This window comes from Carettochelys insculpta, chromosome 6, assembly GCF_033958435.1.
Source record: "Carettochelys insculpta isolate YL-2023 chromosome 6, ASM3395843v1, whole genome shotgun sequence".
Taxonomy (NCBI): Eukaryota; Metazoa; Chordata; order Testudines; family Carettochelyidae; genus Carettochelys; species Carettochelys insculpta.
In genome coordinates, this window is record NC_134142.1 from 112,525,455 (window position 1) to 112,548,593 (window position 23,139).

At 41.9% G+C, this 23,139-nt stretch overlaps 1 protein-coding gene across 4 annotated transcripts in view; it reads left to right on the plus strand.

Annotated features, from left to right (window-relative positions):
- The window catches only part of CHID1 (chitinase domain containing 1), a 241,715-nt gene that overhangs the window by 112,488 nt on the left and 106,088 nt on the right, over positions 1-23,139 (plus strand). For all 4 annotated transcript variants that reach the window (XM_074995994.1, XM_074995996.1, XM_074995993.1 and 1 more), the window contains 2 exons: positions 3,306-3,407; positions 6,678-6,833. In XM_074995994.1, coding sequence (XP_074852095.1) covers positions 3,306-3,407; positions 6,678-6,833 — 258 coding nt within the window. The remainder of the gene's footprint in view (positions 1-3,305; positions 3,408-6,677; positions 6,834-23,139) is intronic.

Below are 23,139 nucleotides of genomic sequence, written 5' to 3' on the forward strand. Positions count from 1 at the left end.
AGAGGCACGTACCTTGTAGTCTCCTGGGGAACAGCAGTGGAGAAACCCTCTCTACAGAGGCTTTTCTCCCCGCCTCTCCCAAACACTGATCTCCTGTTGCTCTGATTGGCCAAAATTGGCTGGGTGCCTCGGGGAGGTCGGGAGAAAAGCCTCTGCAGGGTGCTGTGAGCTGCTTTTCCCCTCATCCAGAAGAGGGGGAATCAGAAGCGGTGGTGGTGGCACCACTGCTTCCTGCTTCCAGCCTGGGCTTGCCTTATCTGGCCTGGAGGGCTCGGGGCCAGATGCTGGGGAGCCCAGAGCCTTGGGTGCTGGATTCAGACAAACTGCAGTCTGGTTGTAGACTGTGCTCCAGAGGTTCCTCATCTCTGCTTTAGTGCTCTTAATTTAGTCTCAATCAGAAATTCAGGTCTTTGTTACTGGTCAATTGTCCTTTCTTCTGTAATGCTGCCTCACACCGGTGTGATAGTAAAGGGGTCAGACATGGGACCTTTGGAGCTACCTGCGTGATCTGGTACTTTATGAGCTTAGAGACATATTTCTTAACCAAGACTGTAGCAAGTTCATCAATTTTTAAGTTGCCTTGTCACTGCTAGGGGACAACAGAGTGCCACTCATGCAGGAGGTTACACTTATTTGTATCTGTTCACTTACAAGCCTTTGGCCATGTCTACACTAGCCAGAAACTTCGAAATGGCTATGCAAATGGCCATTTCGAAATTTACTAATGAAGAGCTGAAATACATATTCAGCACCTCATTAGCATGCGGGTGGCCGCGGCACTTCGAAATTGAGGCGGCTCACCGCCGCACGGCTTGTCCAGACGGGGCTCTTTTTTGAAAGGATGCCGCCTACTTCGAAGTCCCCTTATTCCCATCTGCTTATAGGAATAAGGGGACTTCAAAGTATCCGGGGTCCTTTCGAAAAGGAGCCCCGTCTGGACAAGCTGCGTGGCGGCGAGCCATGTCAATTTCGAAGTGCTGCAGCCGCCCGCATGCTAATGAGGTGCTGACTATGTATTTCAGCGCTTCGTCAGTAAACTTCGAAATGGCCATTTGCACGGCCATTTCAAAGTTTTTGGCTAGTGTAGACGTAGCCTTTGTGTGTGAAAAGATGTCAGTGCTTTGCATGGCTTTTTCCCTTTTCTTTGCAGTTCATTAGAAAAAGGGTGAGTGGGTGGGCAAGCTGCATCCCTGAGTTTCATTCAAGTATTGCACTGCTTAATCTACAAAGCAATACAATATTCCATAACAATCTAAAGTCTGCTATAATTACTCCTTATGCTTTCTCCCTGCAAGTAATCAGAATCAATTTACAGAAAATGCATTTTGCTGGGGTTGACGAAGGGAAACTGTTTTACCTGCAGGTGTTCGGGTTACCATGACTTTGTGCAAAGACACTCTGATTTATTCTTGTAGAAAGTTTGTGATTTAGCTTTCCAGCAAAATGGCAGGCAGATTGCAGTTGAGAAGACTGAGGCTCACACTTTGGTCCCAGAAGAGGAGATTTTAGTTTTAATTTCTGCTTGAAGCTTTGCGGGTAGGAGAGAAGGAAGGCGCTCCTTAATATGGCAACTGAATTACTGATTCTTGAAGCATGAGGCAGCTATAAGATACATTAAAGCAGAACAGTTACCCACATATTTATCTATAGTGGAAGTAAATAATCTGATTCTGGTATGTGCTTTATCATATTAGTTGATCTGACTTTCCAATATCATTCATACCTAGTCCACGCTTGTCAACGTTCACATTGAAAATGATTATTCCTCGCCACTTCTTAACTTCTGCTCCATTAACTGTTTTTCAGAGTGCAATTTTATTTTCAGTATTTCTAGGTAAGGGATAGTAATAGAATTTTAGACCTAATAACTTTCCTCCTATAAAGCAATTGGTCAGGAACAGTTCTGAATTCTGAAATATTTTCCCTCCATTTCCTTTCCAAGGAATTACGTTCCCTACATTTGTCTGTAAGTGACATGCAGAACAGTGCCACACCTACTTGAAAGTACATACCATTGTCTGTTCTGTTAAGTAAATTGGAGTTTGTAGCAACCCACACGCACTGGTCCTGTGTAGTATTCCTTAGTATTCCTCTCACTATTTAGCTCTACTTAGGAGGGAGTGAGCTGTTTTTCCTTTTTTTGCCTCTTGCCCTTATCTCCCAGATGTTTGGGGACCAAGGGCAGATTATGAAAGGGGCTTTTAGGCGCTCCAGGCTCCTTCACCATTATACCCATTGTCTGGGAATTGTGACCAATGAGAGTGGTGGGGAGTGGAGCCACCGGTCCCTCTCCCTCATGAGCTATGCCAGGTAAGCACCCCACTCTCCTCTTCCCTCCCATACCCTACCTCCTGCCCAGACACTGAACTGTCTGAAAGACCATACTTCCTTCCACGACCCTGGGCTGCCACCCGCAGCCTGCTCCTGCACCTGATCTCCTGTCCAGATCCCACACCCCTACTCTTCCTAGCATCAGCCTCTTACACACTGAACCTCTCTTTTTTGGCCCCATCCCAAAGCCTATGGGACTCCATGAAATCTACTAGCACCAGTCCCCAAGAAGAGGTAATTTAGCCCTGCTATGGACACAGGCATCCATTCCAGTGTTTTCTCCCATACTTGTGTCCTGTTCGGGGTATGTTTTTGTCAAGGCTGTCTTCTATTTCCTGAGGAGAGTGGTAGAAAGAGGCACAATCCTTCTTGAACTTGTCCCTCCTCTGATGTTATGACCACTGCTCTTTGTAGGAATTTGACAGAGTAGCTAGTGAGTATGTCTCAGCTTACCCTAAAAGAAAACGAAAGACATTTGGGCAAGGGCTCTCCATTAGTAGAACTAACAAAACACATGAAGCTGGTTTGGAGGCTTGACACTCGGTTATATAAGTAAGGGTCATTGTAAAAGTGAGACAAAAAATTAGTTTTTTGTTGTTTTTATAAGATACATTTGTTAAATTCATCCTTTCCCTTTGAAAATGATTCATTGCTTGACTTACGAAAGACAATTAGTGTGATCGTTCAGACCACTGTCATGGGAAGAAATTTGATTAAAACATAGTTTTTATATTAATGTGTACCCATGTTGCAAATATATCTTTGAAAGTATATTATGATGGCCAATTCTTTGATACTTTCCCCTGGGCACTGTAGTAGAACTCAGTATTTTTTTATGAACTTCACTGATGTGACTTACTGCAGTGCCAAATTGAAAGTTTTGTGCTGTGTGATAAAAATTAATTAAATTTAATTATTCTAAGAGAGAGTGATGCAAAATATGTAGTACTCTTGTCTTTTTTGTTTGTTGAAAGGACCGACCAGCTGGGAATATTCACAAAGAAAGAATTTGATCAGTTGGCTTCAGTAATGGATGGCTTCAGTCTCATGACATATGACTATTCAACACCACAGCGGTAAGGCTACGTGGGTGGGTATAGTTAACCAGAAACAAATTGTCAGTTATGTACTTGTGAAAACTAGAGCCTTGACTGATCACAAGAAGAGTCAATAGCCTTTTCTACAACAGATAAGGTTTTGGGGTTAACAGCTGGGATTATGATGAAGGCTGAGCCCTTAAAACTACCTAAGGTTAGGGTGCTATATTCTCATTCACTTGAATAGAAGCTGGATGTCCAAATCTCTAAAAGGGTCGTGAACGTCACCTCAAGAATCTCTTTGCTTATAACTGGACGTTTATTTTTTCTCTGTAAGATGTTTTTTACTTTGCTTTTAGACTCTAGCTGGTGCAGATTCAAAACCTATGATTGGATGAATATACAATATACTTTCATTCTGTGGAAGAATGGCATTGAGCGCAAATGATGTTTGCGCTTGCCTAATTTGGTTTTAGAGTAGACTCTAGTGTTTAAGAAGCTATTTTAAATGCTGTAATAAATATATTCAATGCTACTTGGCTGAGAGTTGCCTTCAAACTCAAATTCCTGGCAAAAATATGCTTCTGCTAAATTTACACTACATAGCTGAAAAATGGTTTCCCAAGGTTGGTACTGAGGTGAATTAATAAATTCTCTCTGCCATTGGGGAATAGCATACCATTCATTTGCACTGAACTATGGCACCCTAAGGGACTTCTGTCATATACAGTATATTGGCATTTTGATAACCTCTAGACAGGTTTGTGTTTGATGCTTATTTATCCAAGTAAATGTTTGAAAGAAGCTTGTCTCTATTTCATGGAAAAAGTTTCTATATCTTTCTTACTTCCACATCTTCCTGTGCCTTGCCTCTACTACTCCTCTTTCTCAGTTTTCAACAACCATTTTCATTCTCAACAACCCAATCCTAGGCTGGGTCTACACTAATGATTTTTTTTCCCCCAGAAAAGCAAGGCTTTTTTTGGAAACACCTGTGGAGTGTCTACACACAAAATGTGCTCTTTCCATCTGAAATTGAAAGAATGTGGTCCGTTTTCTGACGGGCCTCTTCCTCTCCCTGATGAGGAAAAGCACCTTTTTCTGAAAGAGTCTTTTGAAAAAAGCATGTGTAAATGCTCCATGGGCCCTTCTTTTGACAGAGCACTCCTCATGGCACCAGATTTTTTGATCCCTGGACCGTTCTTTCGAAAAAGGAGGGGCTGTGTGAATGTGCTCTATTGAAAGAGCAGGTTGATCTTTCGATCCGCTTTTTTTGAGTGTGGATGTGATCTTTCAAAATAAGTTTTTTTGGAAGATCTCTTCCAAAAAAACTTCTTTTGAAGGATCACTGTAGTGTAGATGCATTCTTTGAGCCCTAGAATTTGGGGGAGCAGGGGGAAAGCAGGGAATGAAAAGTGAGATTTGCACATCTTTCTTTTAAACTCTCTACTGAAACATGTTCCAGTTTCAGCCAACTATGCAGTGAGTTTCTTATGCCTAAACAATTAGATGAAAAATAATGACAGAACAGGAGCTTGTCAAAGTATACCTGACAGTTTTGCTTGGGTTCTGAACTGCCCATTCCTTGTAGCTGACAAAGGAATATGGCATTCCCAAGAATACTTGCTTAAAATGTATAATGTAGCATCATCCATCCATCCATCACACGTTCAAGGTAGAGAATGTATCTACTGATAAATCAATAAGGCTTTAAAAACATAACTTTTGCACAAGTGCATTAGATCTCTTTATTCTTGAGGTAGGTATCAAAATCAAACAGCTACAGAGATCATTTTAATTTTAGCTGGAATTTAGCTGGAACAACATCTTTGTCTTTAAGCAGTGTTATGGAGACATGAGTCAGTTTTTAAACTGGTGCATACAGTTGCTTAAGTCTGTTGTAACTGCAGAGCATTTGCTCTTTTTGCACAAAATATCACTTTTTAGAGTTTGTAATAACTTTTTAGAGTTTGTAATAACACCACTCATTTCCATTGAAATGAGATTCTATAATAGTACCTTAGTTTGAGACAGGATTTTTTTTTACTACTTTTGATCTTTTATTTGAATTTCCTTGAATAAATATTATCTAGGTTTGGGAGGATTAGATTTTTTTAAGGTGGTAAATGTAGATTGGCATCAATTTTATAGTATATGCACAAACCAATGAAAAATACTTCCACTGATGATCAAATTGTTCCTCTAGACAAAGTTAGAAAATGTCTCCTTCAGAACTTACTAGAGTTTGATTTAAGGCTATTTAATTTTCATGTTTTGGCACATGATGCTGAAAAATAGTGTTTTAATGGTCATAAAGCTCCTACTTTTTGAATTTCTACATCTACTATAATTAAATAATTGTCTGACTCCCTATATTTCCTTCAGTTATGAAATTTAAATTTATAAAAATTGAAAAAAAGAAAATCAATTCCACCAAGCCTAGTCTTGACATATGATGCTACACCCATTTGAATACAAATCATTACATTTAATTAAGAACTCATAATTTTAAGCAAAATATTTTCTGAAGAGTATGTGTATTATTTGGATTTTATTTTTAAATGCACATCTAGCCAAAACTACTTTGAGATAGATCACTGCTGGATGTTGAAACCTATAGATGTTGACAAGATTTGGAATACGCCATTCTTTATGTTAGGCTACTGAATGCTTGGTGCATGTGATGACATCTGTCTGATCTAACTGTTCATTTTACAACATGGCTTTTCATTATGATGCCATTTCCTATCCAGATAATTCTGCATTCGATAGTACACGATAGGAATGATCAGCAAAAATGGATTAAACCCACTGACCAATTATCAACTCCTTGTGTGAATACAACGAACAGGATTAGCTCCAATATATTATGTTGCAGTGTAACACCAAAGCTCAGAATGGTACACAAAATGCATCATGGCGCTAAGTATTTTGAATTATCATGTGGGCATTATCGCAGGCCCAGTGAAACAAAAAACTGCTAAGTGGAAGCCTTCTCTTTTGTCTTACATGAAATGTTTCTTTGTCTGTTATGTTAGAAAGGGATCACAGTGTCACCTGCCATGAGGGCAGGGGGCTGGACTCGATGGCCTCTCTAGGTCCCTTCCAGTCCTACTCTTCTATGATTCTATGATCGGAAAAGCAAGTTCTGTGCAACTACAAGCAACTGTACATTTAGCCTTTGTAATATTTCATGAGCAATAGTTTCTAATCAAGTTATAATTAATTCAAGAACACAAAGCTGCTGGTATCTGATAATAAATACTTACGGTTCCTGACATCCTGTTTATTTCATTGCTGATCCAACAGGCCTGGACCAAACTCCCCTCTTCCCTGGGTAAGAGCCTGTGTTCAAGTGCTTGATCCTGAATCTAAATGGAGGAGTAAAATTCTTCTGGGACTGAATTTCTATGGCATGGACTATTCCGCACTGGGTGCTTCTGGAGAGCCTATCCTTGGTAACAGGTAACATGGCCACATGTGATGAACTTTTATTTATACCTGTCTTTCACATTTTTAATAATTAGTGTTTAGAAATACTGACATGCAGTCATAATGGTCATGGCAAAAAATGATCAAAGCTCTAAATGAAACTGTATCTTGAAGAAATTTTCCCATTAATCACAGAGAACAAAGTAGGAACTTTGTATACAAAGGGATTGGCTTGTGGTTTTGGAAGCCAGAAATTGTGTTGAAATGTTCTAAAGTATTAGTTTCCATTTTGCATAATTTTTGACGTGTGCTCTTTCCTGCTTCTGAAATGATCTGTTAAACTAAGGTGTACGGCAAATTGATTTGAGAATAAAATCTATAAGCAGATAAAGAGAAATAAAGGCAACTTTAGCAAAGGTAGCTTGGAACTCCAGTTTGGTTTATAGAAGAAACTGGCTGTTCTAATTTTTGGTGAGATCCACAAATAATTAGTCATTAGTCTTCTTTCCAAAATGCAGTGGGGATATGGCTGGCTGAGCCAGAAGAGGAGCAAAATGCTAGTGGTTTTACCCTCAAGTAAATCAACTTTGTTTACTAGTTTTGTGTGTAAGTATAGGAACCTGAAACATAAAGTACAATTCTCATTTTCAGCTATAGGCCACATGTGTTACTTAGCTAATGCACTCAGGATAATTATAAATTTTTTTCCTGTTAAGGTGTAAAATACAAGTTGGCAAATACTTTTAAGTTGAGGGTGTGATTTTCTGTATTGGTCTTTTATGCAGACATTTGTTGCTCACATGAACTGCTCCCATGGTTTCCTTATCTGTCCTTTATTCTTGCTTTTTCTCAGCTATTTGTTGTAGTGCAAAGTTGTAGATGCAGTTGATTGCATGTTATGATAGTTCCTGAATCTAGCTGAATTATGGGGGCCTGCATGACAATGGCTAAGGGATGAGGAAGAAGAAACAATTGTCTACAACAGAAGCTTGTACATTAAAGGATTCTTGATGAGGGTTGCAAAATGACAAGTGCTCTGTGTAGAATAACACCTCTGTCTCTCTCTCTCCAGTAGAAGCTGGCCTGAAAAATGGTATTACCTCACCCATCTCATCTACAATAAATCTACTATATCGCTATAGTAAAAGCCATTATAGTTTTTGCAGAAACAAATCCACAGTGTTGAAACACTTCTGTATTTGCTACTGTGTTTACTCTAGTAGATAGTTTACATTACTTTATGAATAGAAATATCAAGTAATATAATATATATTGCACAAACATTATCACCTGGATTTCATGATGCTGAACTGTTTGTAGTAAAGTTTTCAATAGTAACTATACTGTATTGCTATATACTATCTACTTACAGACTAACATGGCTACCTCTCTGAAACTATGTATCTTCAGAAAACAAAAAGCAGTCCTGTAGTACTTTAAAGTACTTTAAACAATATAATTTATTAGGTGATTTTCCAGATCTGAAGAAGTGGGTCTGTCCTACAAAAACTTATCACCTAATAAATTATATTGTTAGTCTTTAAAGTGCTAGTCATGGGAGACTTTAATCATCCAGGCATTTGCTGGGAGACCAATACAGCAGCACACAGACAATCCAGGAAGTTTTTGGAGAATGTTGGGGATAACTTCTTGGTACAATTGCTGAAGGAACCGACCCGGGGCCGTGTGCAACTTGATCTGCTGCTCACAAACCGGGAAGATCTAGTAGGAGAAATAGAAGTGGGTGGAAACCTGGGCTTCAGTGACCATGAGATTGGAGATTTCAGGATCCGGACAAAAGGAAGAAACGTGAGCAGTAATATACAGACCCTTGATTTCAAAAGAACAGATTTTGACTCCCTGAGAAAACTGATGAGCAGTTTTCCTTGGGAAATGAAGATGAAGGGAAAAAGAGTTCAAGAGAACTGTCAGTATTTTAAAGAAGTCTTACTGAAGGCACAGGAACAAACCATCCCGCTGCCTAGTAAGAAATGCAAACGTGGTAGGCAACCATCTTGGCTTAATAGGGAAATCCTTAGTCAGCTTAAACTCAAAAAGGATGCATACAAGAAATGGAAATGGGGACAGTTGACTAAGGAGGAGTATAAACATGTGGCTGGAGAATGGTAGGGAGTAATCAGGAAAGCAAAAGCACGATTGGAACTGCAGCTGGCAAGGGATGTGAAGAGTAACAAGGGTTTCTACAGGCATGTTAACAATAAACGGGTTATCAGAGAAGGTGTGGGGCCATTACTGGATGAGAGTGGTAGCCTAGTGACAGATGATGTAAGAAAAGCTGAAGTACTCAATTCTCTTTTTTCCTCAGACTTCACGGAAAAAGTCAACTCCGACACTATGGTCCTAGACAATGCAGTGTGGGAAGGTGGAGGGCAGTCATCTGCAGGGAAGGAACAAGTTCTGAGCTATCTAGAAAAACTAGATGTACGCAAATCCATGGATGTGGATGTAATGCACCCAAGGGTACTGAGGGAACTGGCAGATGTCGTTGCCAAACCTTTGGCCATTATCTTTGAAGACTCTTGGAGATTGGGAGAGATCCCAGATGACTGGAAAAAGGAAAATGTAGTGCCCATCTTTAAAAAAGGAAAGGACAATCCAGGGAACTATAGACCGGTCAGCCTTACCTCAGTCCCTGGGAACATAATAGAGGGGATCCTCAAGGAATTCATTTTGGAGCACTTGGAAGAGAGAAAAGTGATCAAAAGTAGCCAGCATGGATTCACCAGGGGCAAGTCCTGCCTGACCAATCTGATTAGCTTCTATGATGAGGTAACAGGATCGGTGGACATGCAGAAGTCAGTGGATGTGATATACTTTGACTTCAGCAAAGCTTTTGATACAGTCTCCCACAACATTCTTGCCCATAAGTTAAGGAAGTATGGATTGTATCCTTGGTCTGTAAGATGGATAGAAAGCTGGCTTGATGGTCAGGCCCAACGGGTAGTGGTCAGTGGCTCACTATCTGGATTGTGGTTGGTTTCAAGTAGAGTGCCGCAAGGCTTGGTTCTGGGGCCGGTGTTATTTATTAATGACCTGGATGAGGGACTGGACTACTGCGCCCTCAGCAAGTTTGTGGATGACACAAAACTAGGGGGAGAGGTAGATACGTTGGAGGGCAGAGAGAAAATCCAGAGTGACCTGAATAAATTGGAGGATTGGGCCAAAAGAAATCTGATACAGTTCAACAAGGAGAAGTGTAGAGTACTGCATCAGGGATGGAAGAATCCCAAGCATTGTTATAGGCTGGGGACCAACTGGCTAAGCAGCAGTATGGCAGAAAGGGACCTACAGGTTGTCATGAATGAAAGCCTGGATATGAGTAAACAGTGTTCCCTTGTAGCCAAAAAGGCTAACAGCATACTGGGGTGCATTAGGAGGAGCATTTTGAACAGATCTACAGAAGTGGTTGTTCCCCTGTATTTGGCACTGGTGAGGCTACCTCTGGAATATTGTGTCCAGTTTTGGGTCCCCCAGTATAAAAATGATGTGGATGTGCTGGAGCAGGTTCAGCGGAGGGCAACAAAAATGATTGAGGGGCTGGAGCACAAGACCTATGAGGATAGGCTGAGGGATTTGGGCTTGTTTAGTTTACAGAAGAGAAGACTTAGGGGAGATTTTAATAGCAGCCTTCAACTTCGTAAAGGGGAGCTCTAAAGAGGAGCGGGAGAAACTGTTCTCAGTGGTGTCAGATGGCAGAATAAGGAGTAATGGTCAGAAGCTGAAGAGGGAGGAGGTGTAGGTTGGATATTAGGAAAAACTATTTCACCAAAGAGGTTGGGTAAAGCATTGGAATGTGTTGCCTGGAGAGGTGGTGGTTTCTCCATCCCACGAGATTTTTAAGTCCTGGCCTGACAAGGTCCTGGCTGGAATGACTTAGTGGGGGTTGATCCTGCTTAAAGCAGGGGGCTGGACTATATGACCATCTGAGGTCCCTTCCAGCCATATAGTTCTATGCTACAGGACTACTTTTTTGCTTTTTTACTTTTATAGTGTATTCTCTAATGTGCTATGGGATGCAATCATGCTGTCTCTGTGGCAAAAAAAACAAAACTTACTGAGTGCTACAGAAAATTATTATAACTGTTTCTAGTAGAAAATAGATTTAAAGATGTAAGGGAGTTTTCAGTGACTATGAAGAGGAAAAGTAGTTTCTACATAGAAGGAATGGTCCCTAATTTCTGTGGCAGTGCAGAATGTTGCCTTATTCTCGTTAGCAGAATAGTTGGAAACAGCAATCTAGACTATTTTTTCTTATCTCAGTAGCTTTCAGTTTTAAACAGTTGTTTCTATTCATGTATGCACCTTTGCGATTTATGCTTCTGCTTTATTTAATAAAAACAAATTCAAGTTTTACACTAATTTGTTTTCAGAGTTGTATTTTGAGGATGCAGTGAATCTGTGTGCAAAGTGATTTCCTCCATGGCAGGAGAGATTGACATTGTAGTGAGTGGCAGATGGAGTGAGCTTATATGGCCAGGCTCCATGCACTGAATGTTTTCCAATCAGGGAGATCTCAAAATAAATTTTAAACATTCCTATTTGCATAAAATATATAGCCAGTAGCTTTTATTGAAGAATGTAATCTGCAGATGTAAGTACTCAATCATAGTGTATCTGAATAGACATACAGTATCTGTGTAATATCCTTTTCCCATAACACTCATCACCAAAGATATTGTATTTATGTATTTTATTATAATTGAATGAAATTAAAACATTTTGTCTTACAGCACAATGCTGTCTGTGGGAGTTATGCTAAAAACTACTAATAATGATGCTTATATTTTGCAATAAGTATGTATTCACATCTCAATGCAGTTCACTATATATATTCTGCTGTTGTTTGTCACAAATAATTTTGGCCAATTTCTGTAATAAGGCTGTGCATTTGTAATGTCCCTGTGCTGTGACATTGTCTTGGGTTTTTAGAGGTACACTATATGCTACGCTCCAATCCTCAGTCATGAAGTTCTGAATTGCAAAGATTGTCATTGAAACGTGTCATTCTATTAAAATCCAGTCAGAATTTAACAATCTGGTCTTAGTGACTTGCTGATCTAATTACCCATTTGTTCCAGCATGTCATCTAGTGATATCTCAATCTGACTGTACATCATCCTTACTTGCAAAGAGTAGATGTGAGGTGAGTAGCTCCTTAATACACTCTGTATCCTAAAAAATCTGAAATATCCTTGTCCTTCATTGCTTCTTTTAGAACTCTGATAAACCAGAAGGCCCATTTATTCTTTAATAGTCTTCCTACTTCCTATATATTTATTTTTTCTTTACATATTTGCTCTTCAAAAGCCCATCTTACATTTCACTTGCAATTGCATATATTCCTTTTTCTTGACTTCCCATGAAAAAGGTTAGATGCTACTCCATTCCTTGGGGGATAGTATCTGTGAAGTGTGTGTTAGTTTGTTGTATGGAGAAGTAAACTTTATTGTTCTTTGTGAACTGGAATGCATTTGAACTTGTGTCGCTAAAGTCTATCATGTACAAAGTGTCACCTTGTTTATATAAATGTGATGTTGACTTTTGCGTATTAGAGGTACAATTCCAATGGCTTGTGTTATATAGGACGTTAGACTAGATGATCACAGTGGTTCTTTCTGGGATTGTAATTTATGGATACTTGGCACTACTGTCCAGAGTTTTTTGAACATACTGTAGAATTTTCTTAACTGGGACATCAGTTATCTGTTACAGGTTTGTTTTTTTTTAAGTTTATATAGAGTTTGTGCATGCGTATGTGTGTATGATTACTGCAGTGACTTCTTGATGTGGCTTTGTCTTTAAATCCACCTGGAAACTGAAGCTGGCACAAAACGTATCTGCCTGCTTAAGTGTAGAATCGTTCTGTGAGCGTATAGTCCCAGTACTCTGTTATCTGCTCTGTTTCTAGTGTATGGATAAAGTTGAAGATGGTGATATTGATCTGTAAAGACCTTGATGGCCAGAGATACACATATATCAAGCTCAGTGGTTTGAGCATTGGCCTGCTAAACCCAGGCTTGTGAGCTCAACGCTTAAGGGGGCCTTTAGGGATCTGAGGCAAACAGATTTAAAAAAAAAAATTGGCAGGCGTGGTGCTTGGTCCTGCTGTGAGTGCAGGGGACTGGACTCGATGACTCGTCAAGGTCCCTTCCAGCTCTATGAGAGGTATATCTCCATATCAGAACCTCTCCTGTTTTGTACTGCCGCAGCTGAGGTGCTTGATAGGGAACACCTTCACATGAAGGAGGTAGTTGGGATTCCAGGTTCTCAACTTAAAATCTTGCTCCAAGCCTAAATAATTCAATGTGCTGATCTTTACAGCATGCTGTAAAGTTAATATTTCCTTCCTAGTTTTTGAGGAGCATGGAGGGTGGGAAGTAACATTTTTAGTTTTCTACATCTTTTTGCTGCTTTGGGCTCAGATTAAATTGCTAATGTAATGAAGATATTTGGATAACCATTTTAAAAGATACCACGAATACTTAGAGGAGATGACTACATTTACTTTTTGTGCTATAGATAAATCTCAAATTTCTACTAACATACAATTATACAAATATAAGATCCTGCATGTATCAAACATTATTGTTACTATGCTTTTTTGTACAGTCTGTTTTTTTCCTACACGGTAAATTACCTGGGAAAGGGACTATCATTCTCTATCAGTACAACTTCTTGTGCATTTTGGGTACTGTCATAATACAAGTATAATTGTGATGACATTTGGGACCAGAATTTCAACCTGCTAATTGATTAAGAAACAGGTTAGTATTCAATATCACTAGGCTGACTCTGTTCCCTGAGAGAGCTTTGAGTAAATTGGTGGTCGTGATTAAGTATGTCTCAGTTAAACATACAATGCTTATATGTATTGTGAACCGTTAATTTGTACAGTACTGTTAAAAGGGAACGTGACAGATATGACATATCCTGCAACATTCTTAAATTTGATTTGATAAGGCTTTTCAAGTATCTTTTGAGTCATTTGTATGTAATGGAAATGCTGTGTATTATTTTGGGCGTGGCTGATCATGGGAACAATGAGTGAGATAAGAATAGTCTCATGCAACAGGACAAGTGAAATGGGTTTTCTGGGAAGTATCGAGGGAGAGGTGAATGCAGTTCCTCTTCACAAGTTATGCAAAACCACAACCTTTTGAAGTTTTCCTAAAGGAGCAGACCATTGTCGTCTAATTACCTGTTACATGAAGCCAGGATCAAAGACTCAAGTTATATGATAAAAAGATTGAGCTATTATTGGCAGTGCAAATTTGATTGATATGAACTTGAAAAAAACAAACAACAACAACAGTGACCCAAAATCGGAAAACCTTTTTGTTGTTGGAGGAATGACTCCTATCCTACCCCTTGCTGGAGTTGGGGAGTGATCTTTGGTAGTCTTATTCACATGATTGTAGGTTCTTTTATTGTATTTATTATGCTTTTTGTGATTGTTTTACCTCAAGAATAAATGTGTTTGCTTAGAAAGACCTGTGTGGTAACTTCCTGCCACTGGCAATTACACTGTTTGTAGCCTTTGAAGAGAAAGCAAAAGCCGGAGGCTGACCAATTTAGACAGTCCAGATTGGTTGGGATATCACACTAGAGGCAGGGAACTGTGCAGCTGGGTCTAGAATAACCTTGTCAGCAGTGAGAGGGACGTGGGTTTGTACCTGTAGTACACAGAGATACTGAGACCTCATCTGGGGAGAGTGAAGTCTTCTGCTCTACAGCATCATCTGAGAGCCAGCTGGCCTTTAGCTCACGTTGTAGAGTGTAGGGCTTTAGACCCTATGCCCACAGGTTCTATCTCTGGTGCCGGCAACCCAGGTCTGTCAGTGTTACATACCCAAGAGGGGTGATGATCCAGGAGCACAGAGTGCCTTCAAGGGACTACAGAGCTGAAATGCAGGTACGGTTTCCTGCAATTATGACAAGAGGAAGCACTCTGAATGTGTTACCTGGCTATAAATAATGTCAATACAATCAGTGAATGTACTCTGCTCCAAGGGCTGTTTTTATTCCAAATGAATAACTGCACTGCCATGAGATAATGTTTGTGCTTAACTGCAAAGAAAGAATCAAAATAAGGCTTTTATGGTCATTTTTACACATTAAAGTAGATTGACATAAATTGATTGTTGAAATGTGGGAGAAAGAGATTTGACATTGCATTGTGCTATTCAAAGACAAAAATAAAAGTCATCCCAAGCTATTTAAAGATGTATAAAAATTCTAGTGCCATTCTGCAAATAGCAGGTAATAAAAAGTGGTATTTTAGAAGTAGTTTCCTCTGAATTTCATGTCAGCAAGACTGATTATAATGAAAGCTTCCATGAATTGGCACGGGTGGTGGTTATGTGATGGGTGAGCAGCTGCATTCTTATTAGGGCTCATTTAAGGATGTTTAGGCAGACTCTCAAGAGAGATGATTTTCTCTTACAGAAGAGAGCATGGAACTTATGCCAAGGAGGCTATTACACTTCCAAGTCATATGTCAAGAATTTTGTCACATACAGTAACTCAGCTAAAATAAGGACCTTAGACACGTAACTCATCTTGTCACTCCTTCCTTGTTCTCCCGTCATCTCCCCACCACCCCACAGCCAGTGGTTTTTTGGTTCCTAACTCTTTCATGTTTTGCTTATATTTAATTGTTTCATATAACTAGGACAGGGAATATTAATATTATAAGTAAGTTGCTAGCCTAATCCCTCCCTTCAAGGCTGAACGTTGTCTCTAACTATTGAAGACCCTTGCCTAATGATAGAATATTGAGCTCTTGCTTCCTAAACTGCAGGTTGCTGGGTCAGACATAAGTTCACTGATATGGCTAGAACACAGTTCCAGTGTTATGCATTAAATGATCAGAAACAATACTCATTGTAACAACTGCTTAAATATTTCAGTAATAAGGATCCATATGGCAAGGAATGTATTGCATATAAGCTCTTTTCCATTGAGATGCTCTGTTATACAAGGCTTTCATGATACATCAGTCTTTTTAGTTTGCTTTAGGATTAGGTAGTGGGGTTTGAGCGATAATCTGTATATTATATGGTAAAATAGTATAATTTATAAGCCGTCATGATTTTAACTTGTCATTAAATTGACTGTATGTTTTTTGTCAGCCTCTTGACTTTTTTTAATATTGTAATAAATAAGGATTTCAGACCACAGCATTTCAACTTTTATCCACACGCAGTTCCCCAAATCACTGTTGTTTCTCACATTGACTTCTAGTCTGCTATTAAATTCTACAGTCCTTTTAAAATGTATTCTTCAGTTCTTTGTGGTGACACAGAATTTGGTTGTAGTCATGGCAGTAAACAAAATTGTTTGCTAGTACAGGATGGTTTTTGTTAGTGGATGTACTGGATTTGTGCTGCTCAAGGATATTTGATAATGTGGGATTCTGTGTGCATGATGAACAGACGGGGCAGAGAAGACGCAGAGGACTTAAAGGAGGGATGTGGGTGCTGTCGCTAGGGGCTAAGCATATAGCTGAGTGGGTGCTGCTGGATTTTGGAGGATGGGCCTGTAAGGAGTCCTAGCTTGGATTTGCTGGTGGTAGAGTTGGGTAGGCTTAAGGAGAGGTGGCAGGAAGCTTAACTTTGCTGTTGTCCTGATCCCAGTGTAGTTAAATGTTTGGTTCCTGCAACCTATTCTCACCCCATGTGTGGCTCTGGAAAGGTACGACTGAAGAGTGTGTTTATGCCATTTGCCTTACTTATGGCAAGCCAGCCTACGCTTAACACCTTCAGCATCCAGTTGAAATCAGTTAAGTGCCTCCAGGAAGCAACTGGCAACAGAATTAGCATGTGAAGAAAGTGTAGTATTGGCCAAATGTTCTTGTTATGCCATGTCTCTGGGTGGGCTGTCAGCAGCAGGGATTGAACCTGCAGCCCCTGGTTCTAGAAAAACAGTTCCACTGGTGCTTGAGCTAAAAGATTTTCCTTTGTTAGCCAAAGTTTTCCTTTGCTCGTCAACCTCCCTGGCCTAAGCACAACCAGCAGGTGCTGAGAACATCACAGAGTGCATGGTACAGTGAGCTGTGCAGAGCAGATTTTCAGCGTCTGTATCCTTTTTACATCTCACCCTGAAACTGGCATGTCCTCTGTTTTGGTAAATGTCACTGTCTAATCAATTCCCCCATTGATTTTGATAAAAAAGTAGAGAAAACCTGCTGCTGCTTTGTACGTCTGATGATGGGGAATAATGATCTGCTATAAAAATAAGCTAATGACATATGTGTTTTTGGAGACAACTATTGTAAGACAACACTTGTTTATCATAGGACACGGTAGTCTGGAGTAGGATTGAATAGCATGAGGCTCTAATTGCCTGTTCTCTTTCCTAGTAAACTGACATTAATGAGATCATTTGTATTTTCTTAAAGCATGGATGCTCTTTGCTATATCCTGGGTGGTGTTTGAACAGATAGGATTTTCTTTTGAGACATAAAAAACAGTCAACTCAGTTTTCCTAATCTCAATAAACTGATTTTCTAATGTGAATTTCTTTTAACACAAGTTTAACACTATTAAGTGAATTGTAGTGGTAGAAAAACATGCCATTCAAAAATTTGTAAAAAAGCATGCCCTCTTATCTTTCTTTGAGTTGTTTTCCACCTCTAGTTGATATAGCTCTACTTCTAAAATCAGGCAAGGGATATGCAGTCTCAGCAACAATCCAGCTGGCAGAGCAAATCAATATCTGAAATTTAAGTCAATAATAAATGAGAGCAAAAAAAGCAGCCCAGAAAATCAGAACTGAATTCCATCAGTCATGAGAAGCTCTTTCATGCTTGACCCAGATTTTGATCAGCACTAAGATAATTCATTAATCCACTGTTGTAATGAATTAGTCATTTATGGATTTTGTATAGTAAAGTTACTTTCTCTTTTTACGCAAGCGACTTGCTCTTTCTGGTATCCGTGTCAGTGACAGCTGCCCTAATACATCTTCAACTGTTTGCCTCTACTATTAAACTTAATGGGTGAGCAAGGACCCCCAGTTGTGAGATGATATTGTAGACATGAGCTTGGGAGAAGCATAGGCTACTCTGTTGAGCAGTCATGAGCTGCAACTACACTAGACATTATTTCCGAAAGTCCAGGACCTCTTTTGAAAGTATGTGCGGCACGTCTACACACACTGCACACTCTTTGCAAAACAAAATCAAAGGAATGCACCCCAGCTTCCAAAATCACTCTTCCAAACATAAAATAGGAAAAGCCACCCCTTTTGAAAACTTATTTAGAAAGGTGTGAGTAGATGTTCCGTGACCTACTCTTTTGAAAGAGTGGATCTGCCATGGTGGCAATCAGCTGCTATCCAGTGCCTGAGGGGCTCTACAGTCTGTGCCTGCAGAAGCCCTTAAAGCTGCACCCAGAAATCCTGGTGTAGGAAGCTGAGAGCATACAGGCAGCAGCCATTCCACGTGGTACCGCTGCATGCCTCAGCCAGACCCACAACCTCTACTGGCACAATGGACAATGCCTCAGCCCGCTCCTGGAGCAGGGGATGACCAGGGCCAGAGTGCACAGTGGGGCAGCCCCCGGGGGGATGGGGACTCCCACCTCCACCACCATGGGCCCCATGGGGAGAATGGGGGTTGTGGGCCACAGGGCAGGGGTCGGTACGCATGGCCTGTCCCTCTCTTCCCTCCTATTCTCGCAGCTGTGCCATCTGACAGCCAGGAGAGCATCGCACACACCGTAGTGCTCGACAGCCCCCCCAGAGGCAAGGGCAAGGACCATGCAGTGCCACCGGCCAAAGCAGGGCAACCCTGCTCTTGGAGGGGCCAAAAGTTGGTGGTGGAGGACCTCCACCTTGCTGCCTCTGTCCGCTGGCAGGTGGAGGTGGTGGAACAGTTCCTCTGCCTTGAGGAAGGCGAGGCCACCGGGTGCCCTGGGTGGAACTGGTGGGCACCCTGAGGGATGTGGAGGGCATCTTCAGGGAGCTCCTAGTCCAGATGCCCCCTCCTGCCATCCCCCTGTAGTCCCTCCCACTGTCCCCCCCGCAGCCCCTCCTGCAGGAGCCCCACCCGCCAGCCCCCCAAAGAGGTCCCAGCTGGGGCTGATTGCCCATCTGAGGAGAACACCCAGACCTACCTCCCAGTCCTTCCTGAACCCTCCCAGCCTGACCAGGGGCGCACGGTCCTGTGGCCGGTGTGGGTCGAGGCCCTCCACCCCTGCCCCACAGTTAGGGTCCCCCATGCCGGCCACCCATGTCCCCTTCCCACCTGTATATAATTTGCCCCACATCTCACCTGTACATAGGTGTATAATAACATTTGGCATAGTTATAGTTTGAAAAAAATATTTTGTTGTGTTGAATAGTAAGTTTATTTCACCCATATCCCTGTGTGCCCGTTGGAGAGGGTGGTGTGCAGGAGGTCGGGGCAGTGTGTGGAGGGTGTGGGCACTTCATGCAGGAGGTTGCAATGGGGGTGCACAGGATGGATGGTCATGTGTGGTGGACTTGCTAGGGGTGGCCGGGGCAGCGTTCACCAGGGCACCTGTTTGAAGTATTGGTGCATGGCCTCCCGGAGGGGGACCCCATCCTGGTGGGTCTGGCGGCTAGGGGCAGTGACCAGCTGGGGGTAGACCGTGCCAGCCTCAGCGCCCACCCCATATGAAGGCCTCACCCTTGCTCTCCATAATATTATGGAGCATGCAGCAGGCACCCACTACCTAGGGGGCATTGAGGATGCCCACCTCCAGGCGTGTTAGGAGACAGCATCACTGGCCCTTGAGACAGGCGAAGGTTTGTTCAACCCCATTGTGGACGTGGTTGGGCTGGGTGTTAAATTGCTTCTGGCTGGGGGTGGGGTGGCCCATATAGGGGTGCGTGAACCAGGGCTGGAGTGGGTATGCTGTGTCAGCCACCAGGCAGAGGGGCACTGTGGTGTCCCCCAGTGGGATTTCCCTCTGGGGGATGTAGGTCCCTGTCTCCAGCCAGCGCAGAGGCCCAAACTGCAAAAAATGTGCAGGTCATGGATGCAGCCAGGCCAGCCCACATAGATGCCCTGGAACTGGCCCTGGCTGTTCACCATAGCCTCCAGGACCATGAACATCATTGAGGGAGAGTGGGGGTGGTATCATAATAGTTAAATGCAGCAGATTCATGTAGCTGTCTGTTCATTCATGAAGGTGTTTTTCAAAGCCTCCCTGATTTTCATTGTTTCTCCACATGGATTGCTGATTGCTATAAGTATTGCCAGGGCATCTGCCTCTGCAACCTGGGCTAGCATGAAATTTTCCCCCTTTGATTCACATATATTATGGTGAATACAGCATGCTGCAAACACAGGGGGGAATGTTATCTTCACAAAGGTCCAAACAGGTCAAAAGGCACCTTAACCTGGCTTTTAAATGTCCAAAGGCACATTCCACCTCCACTCTGCACTTGCTCAGCCTGTAGTTGAAGTGCTTCTTGCAGTGGTCCAGGGTTCCTATTTATGGTTTCATGAACTAAGGGAGCAGAGGGTAAGCAGGGTCTCCTCGTATCACTATAGGCATCTCCTCATCACCAGTCTTGATTTTTTCTGTTCTGGGAAAAAAGGCCCACCCTAGAGCTTTCTGAACAGAACTGAATTTCTAAAGATGAACATGTTGTGCACCCTTCCAAACCATCCCATGTCAATATTGGTGAAGTGACTTTGTGATTCACCAATGCCTGCAACACCATGGATAAGTGACTGTAGGAAATGTGTAGGACATAGTGGATGGCTTTGGTACCATGGTGTTTCCTAACTGGAGTGGGTGATTAGATGGAATGCACATCCCCATCCTGGCCTCAGAGTACACCAGGCCAGGTTTAGTGTCCATGAAACTTGAAACCTAGTATCTTAACTCAATGGCTACAGGTATGCCCATTGCAATGGACTCAGTTCAGTCAGGGGTGGGGCTTTCCAATGCACCCTAGGTTAGACAAGGACAGCTATGAGAGACATCTTTATACACATACAAATCAGGGTGCCACCTTCTGATGTACTGGGGTGCCCCTTGTAGGAGAAAGAAAGACCCTGAAGCATGGGCCTCGTGTAAGGCCTGAGGTCTGAACCAAAGCAAGAGTTATACTATAGAACCTTAAAGACTAACAGATTTACTTATTAGGTAATTAGTTTTCATGGGTAAGACCCAGTTCTTCAGAAGGTTCTTATTGAACAAAGTTCATTATCTGATAAATCAGTCTGTTAGTCTTTAAGGTACCGTAGGACTCCTTGTTTTCTGTGAAGCTGCAGACTAACACATCTACCCCTCTAAGAGTTACACTGTGAGTAACAGACAGGCCTTATCAAAAGCAGATGTTTGCTGCAAGTCAGAGTCCAGGGCATGGGCTGAGCAGTAATGCTGCTAAAACGTACAGAACATGTAAATACATTCCACCAGGACAGCACAAGAACAACTCAGCCTAGCAAGTGAGGAATAGTGATGCTTTTTTGTGAAACATCAGGAGTGAAAGCACAATAACAGATGGTGAATAGAAATGCTTTATCTGAAATGCCAGGAGTAAAGTACAAGGGTTGGTAATAAACATGTCATAAATGCATAAGATAATACATAAGGTGTGTGTCATAGATGGTTTGCCTCAGTCTATAAATGTTGTGGAACCTTGACTTAACTCTATCCAGCCTAGGGGGCAGTGTTTTATTCCCTGGCACTGACTGAACTGGTCCTTTGTAATGAGCCTACATGCGTTAGCCTCCCCATAGACCTCTGCTTTGGGATGCTGACTAAGATCATGCTTCTGCCTCTTTGTTTCTCCTATGTGAGGGTTACCAATGTTGTAGTCAGAAGTTGCCGGTGTGGTGTCCAGCTTTGCTGCTCTGTCACTGATGATAATCTTTTGGCTATCTGCCTACACTCACACTGTATATCACATTAGACCTGCACCAACGGCTAATGTAGTAGATGTCAAGAGAGCCCCCAAGACCACAAAATCAGATAAGAATTGAAAGCTCTACGCCAGGTTTATTGAAAACTAAGCATGGTCTTAGTGTTCCCAGATCAGAGGTGTTCACATAATTTGTGCCTAGTACTTCTTAGGTGTTTTTCTGCCTCTTGCTCACAGCTCAGTTTGCTTTATATTAGAAAAGTCTTGACTACATTTGCCTAGTCCTCAGGCCTCACAGCAGTCCTGTATACGTGGGCTTATGTTTCAGGATCTCTTCTTGCTACAGCTTAGAAAACTTAGGAAAAAATAAACCTCACTTATGAGAAGAAGGGATGTTTAGACTTCTGTGCTATTGAATAGGCCTAAAATATCTTCAGTAATTGCTTACACTGCATATATTTTCCTATTTAATATTGAGATTGTTTTTCATTGAAGACATTTATTGTCACGAGTTTAACCGTGCAGTGGATATTCTCAAAATACTTCAGAGTCTGCCCTCTCTACCCCACTAGCTTCTGGAAGGAAACTGCAGAGTAAAATGGTATTTGGTGTGACAGTTCAAATAAAGCAAAAAAAGCCCTCAAGCTTTATTTTCCATCTCATCTTGGCAACGAAGCCTGAATCTTTTTGCCACTATGGCTTGACTTTGATTTTTTCTCTGGTATCAATTAGGGACATTTTAAAGAAATGAAATAGGCTGTAGCAATCTGTTAGCCCTCATTGACACTTTACCATTCATTCTAAGTGTCTGCAGAGGCCACATGTGATTTCAGATGTGACAGAGATTTGCTCTGATGTTCTCCCTCTTTGAACAGGGCTTTTCTAACTAGCTTAAATATCAGCCACGTAAAGGGGGGAAATGTTCTTTGTAATTATCATACTTGAGGGTGGTAGTGGGTTTTGAGGGTGGTAATGGCTCTGGGTAGGGAGTGCAGACTCTGAAGTCAGGTGGGAGAGGAGGCATTTGGGCGGAAGAGGATGCTCTGGGCTGGAGGGATTTGGGGGTATGAGGGAGATCAGGGTTCGGGGTGTCAGGGGCCATGAGGTTTTGGGTGGAAGAGGGTGCCTGGACTGGGATCAATGGGTGTTTGGAGGGGAGAAGGAAATCAGTGCCAGGGGATGCCGAGAGGGGTGCAGGGTCTTAAAGGTGCAGGATCAGGACCATGCATAAGCATCTCCTAGATGCAGTGGCATATCTCTTCCTTCCCCACCTCTCACATGGAGGCAGGGCCATACAGCTATGCAGTTTCCCATCCATGGGCACTGCCCCTGCAGTGCCCTTTGGCTATAGTTCCTGGCCAATAGGCACTGCAGAGCTGATGTTTTGGGGAACAGCTTCCACAGCCACCCAGTTGCCCTTGTTTCCAACAGTCATGTGGAGTTGTTAACCTGTGGAGCACCAGAGCAGGGCAAA